General features: G+C 41.4%; 3 protein-coding genes across 5 annotated transcripts; 2 read left to right on the top strand and 1 right to left on the bottom strand.

Annotated features, from left to right (window-relative positions):
• Positions 1-1,534: 1,534 nt before the first annotated feature.
• On the top strand, positions 1,535-9,475 carry RB195_015856 (uncharacterized protein; the record flags this gene model as incomplete). 2 transcript variants are annotated; one of them, XM_013450430.2, is made up of 28 exons in its annotated part: positions 1,535-1,681; positions 2,091-2,186; positions 2,301-2,420; positions 3,500-3,621; positions 3,687-3,777; positions 3,836-3,910; positions 3,964-4,032; positions 4,091-4,182; positions 4,819-4,915; positions 4,947-5,025; positions 5,081-5,170; positions 5,223-5,344; positions 5,426-5,551; positions 5,623-5,709; positions 6,205-6,380; positions 6,443-6,573; positions 7,075-7,172; positions 7,236-7,325; positions 7,392-7,517; positions 7,575-7,647; positions 7,705-7,826; positions 7,888-7,984; positions 8,049-8,124; positions 8,261-8,354; positions 8,436-8,521; positions 8,629-8,675; positions 8,739-8,826; positions 9,337-9,475. In XM_013450430.2, the coding sequence occupies 28 exons, from the start codon at positions 1,535-1,537 to the stop codon at positions 9,473-9,475; spliced, it is 2,856 nt and encodes a 951-aa protein (XP_013305884.2). The 2 variants fall into 2 exon arrangements, with proteins under 2 accessions (XP_013305884.2, XP_064062649.1); XM_064206768.1 differs by lacking the exon at positions 4,819-4,915 and having other exon boundaries at positions 1,535-1,717; positions 4,928-5,025; positions 9,314-9,392.
• Positions 9,476-10,335: 860 nt separating this feature from the next.
• Positions 10,336-11,353, top strand: RB195_015855 (uncharacterized protein; the record flags this gene model as incomplete). 2 transcript variants are annotated; one of them, XM_064206767.1, is made up of 2 exons in its annotated part: positions 10,336-10,664; positions 10,930-11,353. In XM_064206767.1, 2 exons carry the CDS (start codon positions 10,336-10,338, stop codon positions 11,351-11,353), a joined length of 753 nt encoding a protein of 250 aa, XP_064062647.1. The 2 variants fall into 2 exon arrangements, with proteins under 2 accessions (XP_064062647.1, XP_064062648.1); XM_064206766.1 differs by lacking the exon at positions 10,930-11,353 and having other exon boundaries at positions 10,336-10,677.
• Positions 11,354-15,164: 3,811 nt separating this feature from the next.
• RB195_015854 (uncharacterized protein) lies at positions 15,165-15,584 on the bottom strand (the record flags this gene model as incomplete). The annotated part of the gene is made up of 1 exon (XM_064206765.1): positions 15,165-15,584. The coding sequence occupies one exon, from the start codon at positions 15,582-15,584 to the stop codon at positions 15,165-15,167; it is 420 nt and encodes a 139-aa protein (XP_064062646.1).
• Positions 15,585-16,486: the final 902 nt, after the last annotated feature.

Genomic DNA, 16,486 nt, shown 5'->3' with positions numbered 1-16,486 from the left:
GAATTAGCAAGTACATTCGAACTCGTTCGCTTATTTTTTCTCTACGGAATGGACATTTGAAAATTGTATGCTTAAGTACAGCATTAGGGGATTACTGCGAGCCCTTTGAGTTTGAAAGCCGCTTACGCTAAGACTGCCTGAATGAGCTTGCACAATCGAAAACTATTAGGTTGGCCCTGTAAATGAGCTTGCCTTCCTTACTTATCCGATATTTTTATTTTCCATTCAACAATAAAGATATTACAATTAACAATATAGTCAACAGAACAGTCAGTAAGTATTCGTCCAAATGATGTGATAGATTGTTGATTGTCTTGGCCTAGCGCTGAGGTTGCTGTGAATTAAAAATGTTGACGACCTTGGAAAGAAAAGTATGGGACAATCCGTCATGAGATTGAAGGATTTTTTATTGGTGATTTAGATTTGATATTGTTTAAGGATATGTTTTGGATAAGTTTGAAGTAATCTTAATGGATTAATGGAACGTATGGAACAGTTTGAATTGTTTTGATGCTCAGCTTAGCGGAGGAAAACATTGGCGCTGGAGAACGTTGATACGTGCAAATTCGTAATCCTCGCCTGTCCAAGCGTAGCGCACGGATCTTCTTTTTTTCTTTGAGACTTGAGACCATCGTGAATTCGCTTACGACATACTTTTCCGTTTAAATATTGTTAATTTCGTCGCGCACATGCATTCATTCTGTCAGCAGCCGAGGCCACGACAGCACTCACAGCTGTTCTTCCAGGAAGTGGGCGGGCACACTTCGGTTCCGGTCTGTTCTGGCCTGAACCGTCTGAGCGTTCGAGTTTCGCGAATCACTTTCCAGAAGATAATTTTGGGGAATTAGAAGTGAGGGACGTATCGCCCTGGGAGATAAACCCACAAATACCCTTTTGATTGTTTACTTAGAAGTTGTGATGTGATTAGCGCACGACACAGCACATTGTTTCCGCTTTTATTCACAACACTATTGGAATCATGAAAAAAGTAAATGGAACAGATTTGTGATCGTGACATATTTTGCTGACCCCGTTCCGTGGAAATCGATCGGCAAAGATTCGAAGACGAATGTTATGTCTCAAACTTTCAGAGTGACAGAAATCAGTCCTTTTGAAATAAAAGATGATATTCAAAATGACATTGTAGTATATGTAAATATCTCAGTTCAAATTAGGAATCTCATTTTCTCTTTTTCTTCGTCCTTGTGAACGTGCTCGCGTCTCTCACATCATGGGATTCTTAAGCCGTTACTACAGCGATGTCAAGTGGAATGCTTACATTTTGAAAAGACCACGCATCCGGTATCGCTTAACGAAAGGTCGCGATTTTTTGACTCGTTTGGTTGTTTACGCCGTCCACAATGGTGTAGTATAGTAACAGAGTTAGATAAGCTTATCTAACCGTAACAAACTAGGGGTATAACCAAGCCATAACTAAAAATCCGAGTAACATTGAGGTTCGTTCGATTGTGTCGTTTTATGTTGTGACTGATGTCGTGAAACACAACCTGACCAAGCGTTCTTCCAGAAAAGAATGGAAAAAGAAGTTGAGGAGGAAGAGGTGTTTGAAATCGATGACTTCACCGTTATTACGGAATTCGAACGTTTTGTTGTAGCCATCGAGGCTCTAGTACAGGAATGGGGACTTATTGGTGCAAGACCACGAAAGAAATATCCAAAGGCAAGTCGTATTCTAAGTAGTTTTTTTTTTCTAGAAGTAATCACGGGGAGTTCAGCTTTTGCTTGAAGTCATCGTTTAAGAACTTTTCTGATTAGAAATTCCACTCATGTACTGTCTGTTCTGAAATTTCTTTCCCGGCCGACGGCAATGCGCTTCCAATTGGGGCAGGATAGAGTGAATAGGGAATATGCGAAAAGCAGCGAAAGTGTGTGTTTTGTGACAGTCATGCGGGCAAAGAATTTTTGAGGTCGACTGCGGTTAGCTTGAATATTTGACATAGCTTGGCAGCATTGCTTAAATATTTCAAATAACTGGTAGGAGTTCTGGACAGAGGACGGAATCCCTTGAAATGGTGGTAGGTACGGTATTTCGGCTAGTTTGTGCTTATGTCATATCTTCAACACTTCAGGGTGCACTAAAAATTTGTCAATGGCAGTCGAAGTCTTCATCTTTGAATTTTGGTAATTCGAACAAATTGAAGGCTGCATACTACTTTCCAGATTTGGTGAGAATTCGAACTATCCAATTTTTTTTGTTATAGATTTTTTTATAATTTTTTTTCTGAGGATGAGCCACGAATCATTGTTCAATACAAATAGAAAGTGGATTTCTTTTCCAGCCAAGCGATGTCATCGAAGAAATTCCTTGTTCTGAAAGCGATGGCCATTTGTCAGCATTCTGTGCTGACATTATTGATATGGAGAAGGATTTCATTTACCACAGCAATATAACAACCATGGTATTATTGATTTCTTCATTGTTAGTTGTTCGGTTTGACACGTACTTCGCGAAGAAGTCCTTCAGAGTATTCTATTTGCTATATTAGTATTTGTATATTATCAGTACAGGTGGTGTATATTATCAGTAGAGGTCCCTACAAGTAAGCTGTTTGCAAGGATCTGCAGGCGAGCGTTAAATTGGTTGAAAGTTAGTTCATCGGCTTGACGTCACTAATTGTTTACCAGCTTTCTTCCTGCAACTACATTACAAACCTGCGCTGAATCGTCTACGCGCTCACTTAGCGACAAACAGAAACAATTGAACAAGCATTACTGCGGGTTTAAGGTCAGTATGAGTGAAAGGGCGAGTGTGGTGCAGTCGATTAGAAGTCCATTGTAGCCACACGGTCGAGAGTTCGGAACTGCCCTAGTGCAACCTAAACCTTTCATTCCTCCGGGCTCCATAAATTGGTACCAGACTTGTCTGGGAGGACAAAAACACTGACTTGATCATCGGTTCATGGCCTCCGCAAGTCTCTGTATAGGCCAACGCACGTTCCAAAAACTCAACGATTACGAAGTGCAGTGAAACGCGTTGGGGCATCCCAACTGGATTGAGACACCAGTGACTTTATGCTTTATCCTTTCATGGTCGGAAAGCCTGGCTGCCACATCAGGAACAAATCCCAGGCTCTCAATTTTATCTTCCTCTCGCCTAAGGCCGTCACAGGCCGCTATAAGGGAAAGTGGTCATTTCAGCGGCTTGAATCAGCGGGATAAAAACTGTGTTCTACGTCGCTGACCGGTTGTAACGACTGATGAAAAGAAAGATTTCACAATTTACCTCCAAGAAAGAAACAAATTTAAACATTTCGTCATCTTATTCTACCATATATCTGAGGTCCGATTAGAGTAGAAGGCGGATAAATACTGTTGGGAGTTGTAGTTAGTAGTTAGTAGTTCAGTGTCGAACTACAGATATTTTTCTCCACAGAAATTTGGATTTTAAAAGACCTAATACGTAATTAATTGCATAGAAGTTCCCAAAGAGAGGACTTCGATCATTGTAACTTGGTGCGTAATTCACTACCACTTTTAGTTCGGTGTTTCCGAATTCATCGTTATATCCCCAGCTGATCAAATAGATGACGCCATCATGACAGAAGATCAAAAGAATCTTGTTATCAGCGCATTTCGCGCTGCTCAGCATAGCGTTAACTGGTATGTAAGTTCTTCTGTTTTTCTTACCATTTTCACGCTTTCGTGTGAATTTACCTTAATTCCAGTGAAGTTCCAATGTTTATCCAATTTGGCCACATTGATAGACAACTTTTCTTTGGAACTTCTTGCAATAAGTCAGTAGTTACCCATTATGAAGTGAGTTTTCCTTACAATTCTATAATTCTTCCTGGTGTATGTGAAGAGCCTTCTTCAGAGCTCACATCTTCGTCGCGCACAAACACGACACAAACACTTGAGTGGTTTGCTTGATCTCTTCAAAGAACACGTCGTACGTTCCCTTTCCTGGGATTTCTGGTATCCCTGTTTCCTAGATACGTTTAGAAATGTCCTATCCTGCTTCTTGATGCTGAAGACATACGTATATCTGTACAATTTGATTACAATATAAAGGTAATGTCTTTTTGCCTTTCGAATATGTTTGTATTTCAAGTTTACTATTACCTTTAAGTTCCCGTCGACCTCATCAAAATTTGCTGATGAATCATGTGAAATCCTTGAATGCTACACATTACCATTTGGAAGCCATGATGAACCTATAAGGTTATTTTGTAGATGTCTTCTGTAGTCGTATTAGCGCACTCAGCGATCCAAGAGAATCGCCGTGAATTTGCAGAGGAAAAATCTTTCGAAATTACTATTGCTGTGCGAAATATTTAAAAATTATTACAAAAAGAATTAAAATTACTACACCGGATTGTTTGAGGACTTTCCAAAAGATTTTTGCTGCGGAAAGAGATGTGCTTTTTTCTTAGAGAATCTCACTTTTTCCTTGAAAAAAGAAAGTGTCGGCGCTGAAAACTCGTTCCGTAAGTGGGTAAAGCTGATTTCTCCACTCTTTACCAAAAGAATGTAAGAAATGAGCTGGTTTTTTATCATATGTCACACTAGTGATACAGTAAGGATATGATACAAAACTGGCAGTCTAGATTTTATATCTTCAGTACTTAGACGCGAAGGTTCTTAAAAACGGATTTCCATCGATTTTCACAATATTTCATGCATACGCATGGAGTGATCACGCCTTAAAATTTGAGCTTTTCGTTGAAGTATGAACGTTGTAAAGCTTCGTGTGTACTGGAACTTAAAATTCAAAAAATTAAAAGAGGCATTCCCTTTAGATGGGTCGCTGATGTGCCATGCCATCTCTTCACTTTTCTTAGTTAGTTCATTTTTCAGCGAGTTTAATCTAATTGCTTCTTGGCCGAATATGAGGGAGGAGATGATCAATGAAAATGAGGGAAGATTTATGCAGTTGCGGATTATTAATCGGATAGTGCGACTGTAGATATACCATTCATTTTCAGTACCAAAGCGATCTCGATCTTCTTAGCGCATTTAATTGGGCAGCATCAGTTCAGTTTCAATTCACGGAAGGACTGTTGAGTGAGGGAGTTGCCTACTTTAATTTTAAATATTTCCTTATGTGTTTTTCCTTCAGATTATGCTCTATCGCGTATAATTGATCTCACTGAATCAAAGGAAGCTTCACAAACGGCCTTTTCGCTTCTTGGATTGAAAACTACTCCAAGTTAGTTTGTCACTCTAATTCCATGAGTTCAGTCTGAAATAAATGCTTTAAGAACCATTTGGACAGCTAACTGACGGTGGAATTCAAAGTGTGAGAATCGCCGGCGTCTCAAATTTCTCCATTACTAATCCTGGTGGATTATCTCTCGACGAAGTATTGATGCCAATTCCAAAAGTGGGACTGGTTTTTCTGGAAGTGCTATTTTCCTTTTCATTATCGTTGCTCCATTCATTAGGTGTATCATGTCTTTTTCAGTCAATTATCAAGCGATGTATGGATAAAATATTTAATGTGGAAGACAATGATGATGACAGTGACGAGGCTGTCACTCCTAGTCACTCGCTGTTGAGCACTCCAGGTTGTGCAGTAAGAAACAGTCCTGTGAGTTAGTTTTTGATCTGTCGTATAGCAAGTTTTTTTAAAGAACTCATCTATTTGTTTGACTGCTTAAGGAACCTCTTCTCCAAACTTACCAAGAATCAAGAAACGTTGACTCACATTTCAACCAAACAAGTGAAAGCAACTATTTGGATATAAATGTGAGTTTCAAACTCAGTGTTGGAATGCAGCACCCTGTGAGCCATGGTGCGTCAGCACAAATCTCGATGTTTTTATGTAATAGCGGGGACAGTGATGTAATATCGACCAAAACAAACTATCCAAGTTCTTGCTCATGTTCGACTGTCCTTGAATCTTGGCCTGTTGAAAACGTAGCTTTTTATTGGGCTTATTTATCCAAGTTCGTGCTATCACCGCCCTTTCAATTCTTGCAGTACATTTACAATATAGAATCAGATTCTAGCTGTAGGTGGGTCATTACCAGCTGAGATTACCGTTGTTTTTGAGGGGAACTGCTCACTAGGTAGCATGTCCTTCTGGTGTCAAAGAGTCCCCCATTTCGTTTATGTCGAATATCGCGAATAATGCCAAGAAGTGCAAAAGAATATTGTTCTTGTATGAATACTGTAAATGCTGCTACGAGTCTAATTGAGAGAGGTTAGCAGTGACATATGAATAAAAAAATCACTAATCAGGCGATTCTTCGACAAAACAAATGGACACCGCAGGATTCGTTGACACATCGCTTTGCTTTGGCTTTCACCAACGGATGTTTGGATCAAGTTTTTGGTCTGTATGCCTTTGCTCAGATCTGGTATGAGTTTGTAAAAAGACTTCGAACTTACTATGACGGCACCAAAGATTTTCCAGGGTAAGCTCCATCTCTACTTTCTTTGTGAGTGAAAATTACTAAGAAAAGAAAGGTGCTTTTAGTATGAGTGAGGTTACGGTACCAAATCTGTCGCATTGCCTTCTGCAGCAGAAAATCGAGATGCTTCAATGTTGTATCGCTGCTAAAAGAAAGCGTCATGAATTGTATGACAGTACGAAGGATTTTGGTGCAGGTGTGTAGAACCTTATATTTCTCCTTCTTTCTTCTTTCAGTGGCAAAATGTTATATCACTAGTTGAAGAGGAAGAAGAATATATTTTAAATTTCGTCATTTCCGACTATCGACTTTTCATTTTCGTTCTTTGGACATTGTTCTGATAATATGTGGCTTTCACAGTTATAAGATGTTCTTTCGAAAAAATGCCGTCGAATCGATGAGTGCTTTTGACAAAATTTTCCTCAAATGAGGTTCAGCTTAGCTGCTCTCTGATCTTTCATAATCAAACTCGTTCTCGTGTCTGTGTGTTTTAGGATTGACTTTTCCTGTGAAGAGGATTTTTTTCCATTCTTTGTAGGCCCTTCTCCTCATGACCATGTGCCTAGTTTTTAAAGCGTTGCAGTTCTTTCTCATAAAAGGGGTATTTCCCTTAGTCTTTGTAGATATCTAAGAAGGAATCTTGATAGTGCGAAAAATGAAGAACCTGGAGAATTGTTATGGAAAATAGAAATTCCAGATGATTTCTTCGATGCACATTCAAATCAGTCAGATGATGATTTATCCGATAGTGAAAGTAAGAGATCTGGCCGGAAGGGAAATGGCAATGTGCAAGCAGTACGTGGATTTTTTTACATAATGTTTTTTATCTTTTCTACCAAAAGAACACGGTATTTATAGACAATGGAACCGTCTGGTCGCCTCCAACCGTTTGGAGAAATGCGATTGCTAAAACACAGCGACACTTTACTTTATGTTCCAATTACCCAGGTGAACTTTTGAGAAAATCCACTACTTTCGTTCTAAAAAATATGTTACGAAATGTGGAATGCTCAGGATCGCAGTCCTATGACTGAAGATATGGTCGAAGAGTATGCACAATATCTGTCATCGCTGGATGATGGAGATGCAAGAGTTCAAGCCCAACTGGACGTGCTCTGCAGTGATATGCAGGCGTTTAAGGTATTGAATTAGCACCTATGTGTATTTTTGTATTCAAAATCCGTCTTCTCCTTTTAGGCAGCTAATCCCAAATGTTGTTTGGAGGATTTCATCAGATGGCACTCACCGAAGGATTGGATCGAAGAGGAACGTCCGTGGCTTTGCAGTGTGCATTTTATTACTGTACGATATTAATATGTTACTTCAGAGTGTATGTCGGAGCGTATGCAACTTCCGGACAATACCTGGGTTAAATGCTGGAATGAGGCGATGCCTATACCTGTGATAAATCAGGCTCGCTTATTCAATGAATCAAAAATTGCAGAAGAAGTGGGCAGAAATCAGTTTCCTTGTTTTCTCATCCGCCGAAGATCCACCGTATTTTTCACAGATTTTGTCTTTTCTGGAAAACGCTACTGTGCATCAAATGGTGGATTTGTTGAAACCAGTTATCTTCTCCTCTGCAGTTGTGCAAGTTGTTGAAAAAGGTTTTTTCTTCATTCTTTTCATTTTCATTCAATTTTTGGTAAACACAACAGAGTTCATTTGCAGCCAGATGTATAGGGAATTTGTTGAATGGAGAGTATCTAGCTAGAGTTGTGCATCGCGCTAACAGAAGTGGGCTAAGGTGAGATTCTCTGAAACACTCCTTTTATTATTCATTCTTTTATCACTGAAAAGACCAGATAAACGCATCTATATAACACATAATTTTAGATATTAGTTGACCACTGTGACAGTTATCCTCACCAGATATTTTGTAGGGATGACTATGTGGAGGCATTAAAACAGCTTAAATCAGCTGAACTTCTTCTTATCCAATATTCCAGTTTGTTTAATAAGCTTACCATTCAAGAGGTTTGAAGAATACTTCATATTTTAACCACTGTTGAATTGTATACACTCAACTATCGCCAGCTCAACGCTGCTAGTATTCAGACTAATGATTCTGTGATAGAACAACCTAGTGCTGAAATTTTGTACAAATTTATAGTTGCTCTTGTAGAAGATGCCAAATCCAAAAGGTAATTTTCTGTACTTCTGCATACTTTTTTTCTTCCTTATATGGTAGAATTGTCAGCTTGGGTTCTCTTACTCGTTTTTAAAATGTATTTTTTTGATTTTCTTTTAGAGAAGCTATTGACTGCAATGTAATTTCTCGTGGCGTTCCTATTTTTGGTTAGTTATCGCCACCGTTTTCGCACGAACGTGTTCTAGTTTTTGACAAAAACGACCTTTAAGGTGCTTCCAACGGTCCTCTCGGAAATTCCGTGCGAAGAATGCTAGAAAGACAAGATGTGACCAACGGCCGTTTACCTGATCCAACAAGGTTTGTCAAAATAGGATAATTGGCGTCACCATATGACCATATGACACTCGTAGTCTCACTTTGTTAGTAATACATTTTAATAAGATTGTTTTTGTCTTCATTTTATCTGGATATTTTGTAACCAAGAGATACTGTCATCCGGATAATGCGCACTCTGGGTTAAGCTTCTTGAAATCCAGAAACTTTTGAGGGGATAGAGATGCTTCTTTCAAATAGTTTTCCAAATTGCTTCTGCTGCTTCCAAATGATTTCCATGAAAAACATAGAATGGATGAAAATGTCGCATTTTCCTTTTCTTTTCTAACGTAACGCTTTGCAGATAACGTTTTAAATTCTTGCACCTTAAATAGTACTCGATCAGAATCTTTTGAAAAAAAAAAAACACCGTCGGACTTAGTTTGAGATCATTTCGCTAAGGACCTCCATCATGGTTGCTGCGTTCAAAGTCCTGAATTGGTTGTAAAAGCTACTTCACTTCATTTTTTAGACGCCATAAGTCACATCTTCCAGGAAGCAATACACAATCAGATGGAGTGTGCCACGTCCAACAGCAAACAGCAGAGTAGTTCCTCAACGGCTATTCGCGTCAGTTGAGGAGGAAGAATTCCGTCTTTGTGGTGCTTTTACTGAAGATACTGTATATTTTTAAATGGCTACATCATGGTGCGGCTTTGACAAGTAAAAATACATATCTTTTTCCACTTCTTACAAATAAAGAGTTGTGTGCGGAATAGTTCTGCGGATTGAGAAATATCAATTTCATGCATTTCATGGGCACATTGTTCCATTCACTAGGCGTCTATTTTACAGTTTCTGAGAAAGCTATACTTTTTCTATAACAGCGCCACACCGATACAACACGACCTGCGTCGACTGTATAAAAGGCAGCTGTATAGACTCAGAACAACAACATTTGAGTTTCTGCTTCTTTTGCTCTCTAGGATTATTGCAGCTTTTCAGGTGATCCTTGCAAGTTTCCTCGCACGAATCCTTATTTCCAAGCGCGAAACTGTGGTATAGAAACCTCATGGAAAATAGTTCTGTGAGTAGATTACGAAAATGGGGATGGCCCAGCTCGATTTCTCCTAATCGTCCTAAAAAACTTAATGGGGGCAGAGTTTTTTTCCTACGAGGTTCATTAGAACGCGCCCTTTTATGCACGTTCTAGTCCTCTAAGCAGCCAATTCATGGATTTTAGTTGAATAGGCTGCCGAGGAGACCTCACTGATCTTCGGTCGTTCGCCAGGTGTGGGAGCGAAAACGTGTGCGAATGTGGAGCGAGTTCGCATGCCACGTAGGGGCGAGTGCCGTTTCCCACGCTATTTTTTTAAAAATAATATTAGGTTGAGTCGAAAGTTCTCTGACAATGTGATAGTGACGACTTCTAGAGATCATCACTTAGCAAAGAGCCGACAAAAATGGATGTGTTAGTTACCGTTTGATAGAGTATCAAAGGCTCTTCAAAGTGTAGGTTAACAATTACACCAGGCTAGTTCCTTTCCGGCCACCATGCCACGCAGTTTCAAGCCGTCATCACACCAACTCTGCAACGTCATACTCTTTCTCCATCTATCTGGCCAAGAACCCGCGTATATCGACAGACTTCTGAAGGAAGTTTACAAGGAGCACGCCTCCGCTAGAAGTACACTCTACAAGTGGCACTCGAAGCTCGCGATGGGCGACTATTCCATTGAAGATGAAGACCGTTCGGGACGCCCGATGGAGGTGGATTTGGTCTTGCTGCGGAGACAGATGGAAGCCAATCCGTTTCAAAACACTCGCGAACTGACAGTCGCTCTTGGGATGAGTCAAACCACAGTTGTTCGCGGATCGACAAGGTGCGAAAACTAGGTCGATGAGTACCACATGCTCTGACGCAGTACGACACGGACTGCCGCATTGATACGGCACTTTCTCTTCACGCTCAAGCGCACCCACACTGGCTGGGGCACATAGCCACCGGGGATGAGAAGTGGATTTCCTATTCTAACATTCACCAGCGTGCCCAATGGGTTGACAAAGGTACGGATGCAGAAGACGTCCCTAGACTCAACGTACACGCCAAATAAGTTATGCTCTGCATCTTGAGTTGAGCGTACACAGCGTCGAATACTGGGAGCTGCTCGTTCAAGGATGTGCAGTGACCGCAGACGTCTACATTGAGGAACTGAAGAATTTGAGGACAAATCTCAGAAATGCACGCCCTCAGCAGCGCGAAGTGTACTTCCAGCACGACAACGCTCGGTCGAACATTGCAAGAACGACCAAGGCCAAACTGATGAAATTCGGTTGCACCATTTTACCACACCCACCGTATTCCCCAGTCCTGGTTCCCTTGGATTACCACCTTTTTTCCTATCTCCAACGTCATTTGGATGGTCAAGACTCCCAAACCCGCGACGACATAAAAAAGGCACTTGAGCAGTTTTTCAAGAAGCAGTCCCCAGCGTTCTGGAGCAAAGGCATCTACGATCTGCCTAAACGTTGGCAGAAGACCATCAATGCCAATGGGGCATACTTCGGATGATTTACAGTTATCGTTTGAAAATTCTAAAATAAATAAAAATATTGTCAATTTGTCCGAGAACTTTCGACTTAACCTAATAGATCTCAAGCAATCAGCTACAGGAATGACCAGGGAAGCAGAGCTTCATTCACCTAATGGTCGAAAAAAAACTACGTCCAATAAACCTTCTCATCCTGCTGGAGTTGAACAACGCAGAAGATGTAGATGAGCACCACCAGCCTGAGACACTTCGCGCAGAAACGGATGGGATAAAACCCCAGAGACATGACCTACGCCCGAAGAAAAAGGTAAACTACAGAGGAAAGGGTAGTGGATTGGCACGAGTGAATTCTACGGCGAAGTAATTCTCAAGTCACCTTATGATAATAACGCTATGTTCTGTGTGTTGGTAACTGCTTTTGAGAGCACCTTCTGCTTGTTGGCGGCTTTTCAGCAGTGCTGCTTCACTAGGACGAAGATAACTAGCGTCTTTGTCATCTTCCCTGATCGACTCGAACAGATGCTCCATAACGTTTTCTACTTTCACATCTTATAATATAAGGACATTTTTAAGGATAGATATAAGGACATTTTTTACAATATTGTACGGAAACTTCTCCAGCATTCTTTCTGTCCACATAGCGTCTTGTGTATTGGGTACATCCTGGCCCGCCGATACCATTTGGTTAATCAAGATTCTTATTTTGTCGAAAATATATGTGCAACTCTCAGCATTATTCCTTGCACATGGAGTTTCTGCACGATCTTTGCTCTATTTATAGGTTTGTTACCATATTTTTTCTTCATAGTTTCAACCATCCATTTATAATTCTGGGGAATTAACTGTATCCCTTTGATGGTCATTTCCGCTCTTCATCGAAGACTATCTTTGAGAAGAAGCATTTCCTCAACTGTACTAAGTACTTTACTTTGATGTACCAAAGTTTCATAGACTGCCCAGAACTCTGGAAATTCTTCTTCATCTTCCCAAAACCTAGGAAGTTTCAATTGATTTGGTTTGAGGGTTCTACATATGAACTCTTCTTCGATCGCCTCTCTGCTAGTATCAGAATGATCCTATGACAGCCATATTGCGTCATCTGGACTGAAGGATTCGTCATTACTTTGATCTGTTGCCGTTCTGGCACTTCCCGTTTGTGGCGATCGATTGTTTGCATCGTTAAGATGGGTTACTATTCGTTGGTTTCTGTGTAATTTTATTCCCAACTTCCTTGCAAATTTATCAGCTTGATTTGCTGCTTCTGTAGCTCTTGCTTCTAGCATGAATATCATTTCATTTGCTCTTGCCATGATATCAGTGAATTTTGTTTCACTTTCAATTTCCTCGATTTCTTTTTCAAGCTCCTTTTTGTTGCCTTTTGTTCACGAATCATTATATTCCATCTGCAGTTTGTCTATCAGTGACTGCAATGAGTTTCTACTCTGTGCGATAGTTTCTATACTAGCTTTTATAAGGTTGGTTGAGTTCAAGTATGCCTCAAACATTTCCTCTTCGGACCCATTTGGGTTGCACTCTTCTTTGTAGAGTGAAAATTTCTCCAGAAATAGCTGAAGAGTTTTGGCGCTATGGGCCATAGGTTTTCTAAGGAAAACCAAAGACATCTTTCACGATGTTGCACAGCTACGGACTTGTTGTGGGCAGCCGAGGGGCTTGCTGCACTTTTACGGCACTTTATTTGGCCGATGAACCAGAAAATTGTGCGCGTGAGTTGTGATAACTCACGATAATATGGGAGTCGTTAAAGAGTCTGAATCATGTTTGAAATTTGCAGCAGAAGTCAGTTACCTTAATCCCCATTTACTGTCTATCACCTTCGTGATAGATTGGTTATTCGAATGCTCTTTGCCTGAGCATTCCGAGTGAGAGTCCACTAGATCTTGCTCTTCTGCTTTGATGATCTATGGTCACGTCTGTGACACTGCCACCAGGGTCTGGATGTCGAGGGTCTTGGTTGCTGTTTTTGGTGGTTCATGAGCGTCTCATAAATTCCCAAACAGAAAAGTCCAATGGATTCAAATCCGGGCTGTTCGCAGGCCACAAATCTCTCGTCAAAAAAGAGCTGATTTTGGCCTCCAGAAAGTGGATCGGTTTTGGTTCCATGGGCTAGAGCCCAGTCTTGTTGAAAGATAAAATTGGGATGTTTTTGCTTCCAGGGCACCACAGCTTTCTTGAGGATCTCTTCCTGGTAGATTTTTGCACTAATTTTCACGTTATTATCGATAAAAATCAAAGGAGCCCTCCCCGAGGCACTAATACCGCCCCAAACCATTAAGCTTTCAGGAAACAGACTTCTTCTGGTGTGATGTAGTCCAACGTAGAACGCTTGTTTGCCACGCGGTATCTCAAACTTGGGTAATTGAACTTTATTTCAAACAATTGCTACGAATATAAGACACGACTCATGGCTAAGGCTATGTGATTTAAGAAGTGAATGTTACAACAACGAAGAAGTGATTAGGCGACGACATAATATAAAATAATGCACGATGTATATGAATAGAGATATACTGCAAATAATGTACAAATGTATATGAGCAAAGATGTACTGCAAATAATGTACAATGTTTAAAAGATGCACTGATGCACTTCAGAGGAATACGACGGAGACAAAGGAACTTTGACTCCGCGCGAGGCACCAATGAACTGATTTCTGCTCATGTGCGTCACTATATATATACTGGACCATGCAGCTGGTGTTGCAGCTGTGTCTTTCATCTAAGCGATAGTTTGTACTCGTACTTAACACGTGTTCAAGAATGTTCAAATATTCAAAGGCATTTGCAGCAGAAGTCACTGTATAGTTACCGTAATCCTCTCTTTACTGTCTATCACCTTCGTGATATCTGGCAGTTTTTCGCTTGCGATTGTTCTTGAGAGCTGGGCTTATACCCGCACCTTGAAAAATTCCTGTAATTTCTTGCATTTTTCCTTCCGATTTTGCTTTGCTTGATCGGTAAGAACTTGTCCGTTGAACAATAACGATAACTTCGAAGTGGAAGCTCCTTTTTTTTTACTGTCGATTGAACAGATTTGCGAGAAATCCGTTTTCGTCCGCTTCTGGGTTTGATTTGAACGCGTTCTTCCACTTTCCATTGCTTTACAGTCTTTGAGTTGACGGTGGTTCAGTTCTTTTGGAGTATGTAACGTGAATTAGCTTCAAGCTTGGGTAATTAAAAGTTTATTGATAAATCTACACGCACAATATAATGTACACGCGAATAATCAGAATAAGCCACGTTATCAGGTACATCAAATAGCAAACGAGGAAATGCATATACACAACAGAAATCGAGGTAAATTAAAATATGCAGACATACGTGGGGAGTGGGCAAGAACTTAAGAGATGCTTATTGGGCGAATGCACGACGATGCTCTGAGCAATAAACACTGTTGGACTGTTTATATACTGTCCAACTTCTTTGTCTGTTGTCGGCACAGTGTTGCTCTCCCAATCTGATTGTGCTCGACTAATTTTTGCCCATCAGATGCGCCAGCTGCGCGAGAGCGCAACTCTCATTGATTGTCTGTTATTCAAATGTTCTTTGTTTGAGCATTCCCACCGAGAGTAAGCATATTTTGCTTTACTTCTTTATTTTTACGATCTATGGTCACGCTTGTGACAATCTTCTGGACCGTTCTTAGAGGAACTCCGAGCCTCGAAGAAATTGCTGTGTTGCGAGTCGGGGTTCGGTCTCGGCTAAAGAGGCTCTCTCCGGTGGTCAGCGAACCTGCTCCCCGTTTCCCTCTATGCACCCTAGATGTTTCCTGTCCTCGGCCTCGCGCCGCCTGTCTTTCGCAAGCCTTTTCCTATTATTTTCCTTTCCTCTTCCTATTATTCCTTTCCTTTTCCTTTTTTTTAAAGGGAAAGTCGCATGCTCTTTTGGGGAGAATATTTTTCGTGAAACGGGCATATGTGACGGCGTCGAGTTTGGAGACGATTAGTCGAGCTTTTGCTGTATCGTCCAACGTAGCACCGTCTTTTGAGATTACATTCTCGTAGTGGTTGTACCAGACCTCGAATGTATAACCATTTTCGGGATCGTACACGAACTCAGGCAAGCGTGTCGATAGAGAATTTGTGACGAATTCGGCCGTGGCGACGGGTGCTTTTGGGACGGCTGGGTGTGAAGCGGAGGCCATCTTTTCCATACGCTTCATCAGCTCAGTGTACATTTGCTGCTGACCCTTAGTTTGGGCTTCCAAGATGGTACGCAGAGTTTCAGCGTCCATTTTGGAGTTGCTGTTCGGTGCGCGGCGCGACCGCAGTAACAGCTAATCGATCGGGCTCACAGCCGAGTGAGTGTCCACTCAGCAGTTCGCCCAGGCAAAAAGAGGGCGGGACTATTTCGCAACTTGACCCTCGGTTCGATCCGCTTGGAGGCCGACCTAGAGTCCTTGTACCAGAAATCGACTTCAGCAATTCGACCGGGCTTGGAGCCGGGGCTGGAGTTCTTGAGCAAAAATCGAGTCGACCAGCACTTCGACCGGGCTTAGAGCCCGGGCTGGATTCCTTCACCAAAAATGGTTGTCCTCCGCCTTGTAGTCCGCTGATCGCTAGTTGTTCTGGATGTCGACACAAAAGAAGAGAATCTTCATTGACCCGGAACACGAAACATGTCCACACAAAAACAACAAAGTGGTCATATAAGCATGCGTCGTATACAATACGGGTTTACTCTAGGCGAATAACATGGTGAAATTCCCATCCTACAACAACTTCAAATGCGATACACAACAAAGCACCACTACACAACGCGAGGCGAATACAAAGGGTGATGACGAAAGCGAAATACCAAGCCGACTGTTACGAAATCACTCAAAGGAAAAACCGAAACAGGCTCAACAGAGGCTGGTAAATCGGCTCCTTTATATGGCCTGGGCCGGAGTGGGCGGAGCTTCGTGGGAGAGGCAGCCAATGCGTCAGCTCGCTGGTAAGAGCGCGCGCTTTAGGCTATCTAGCGCGGTAAGCAATGCTCTCGGCCAGGCTTTGATCGAGAGGAGTCGCGACATGCTGAGTTCTTCAACCCACTCTTTGCTAACCGTGCAATCACGTCACGACTTGAGCAGGTCTTCGCGGTGGCTTGGAAAACAATTTTTTTCTACAAACCAATAATAAACAACAATTATTAGGT

This window comes from Necator americanus, chromosome V (assembly GCF_031761385.1).
Source record: "Necator americanus strain Aroian chromosome V, whole genome shotgun sequence".
In the NCBI taxonomy this organism is placed as follows: Eukaryota; Metazoa; Nematoda; class Chromadorea; order Rhabditida; family Ancylostomatidae; genus Necator; species Necator americanus.
Note: the sequence above shows the minus strand (reverse complement) of the source record. Positions and strands in the feature narration are given on the sequence as shown.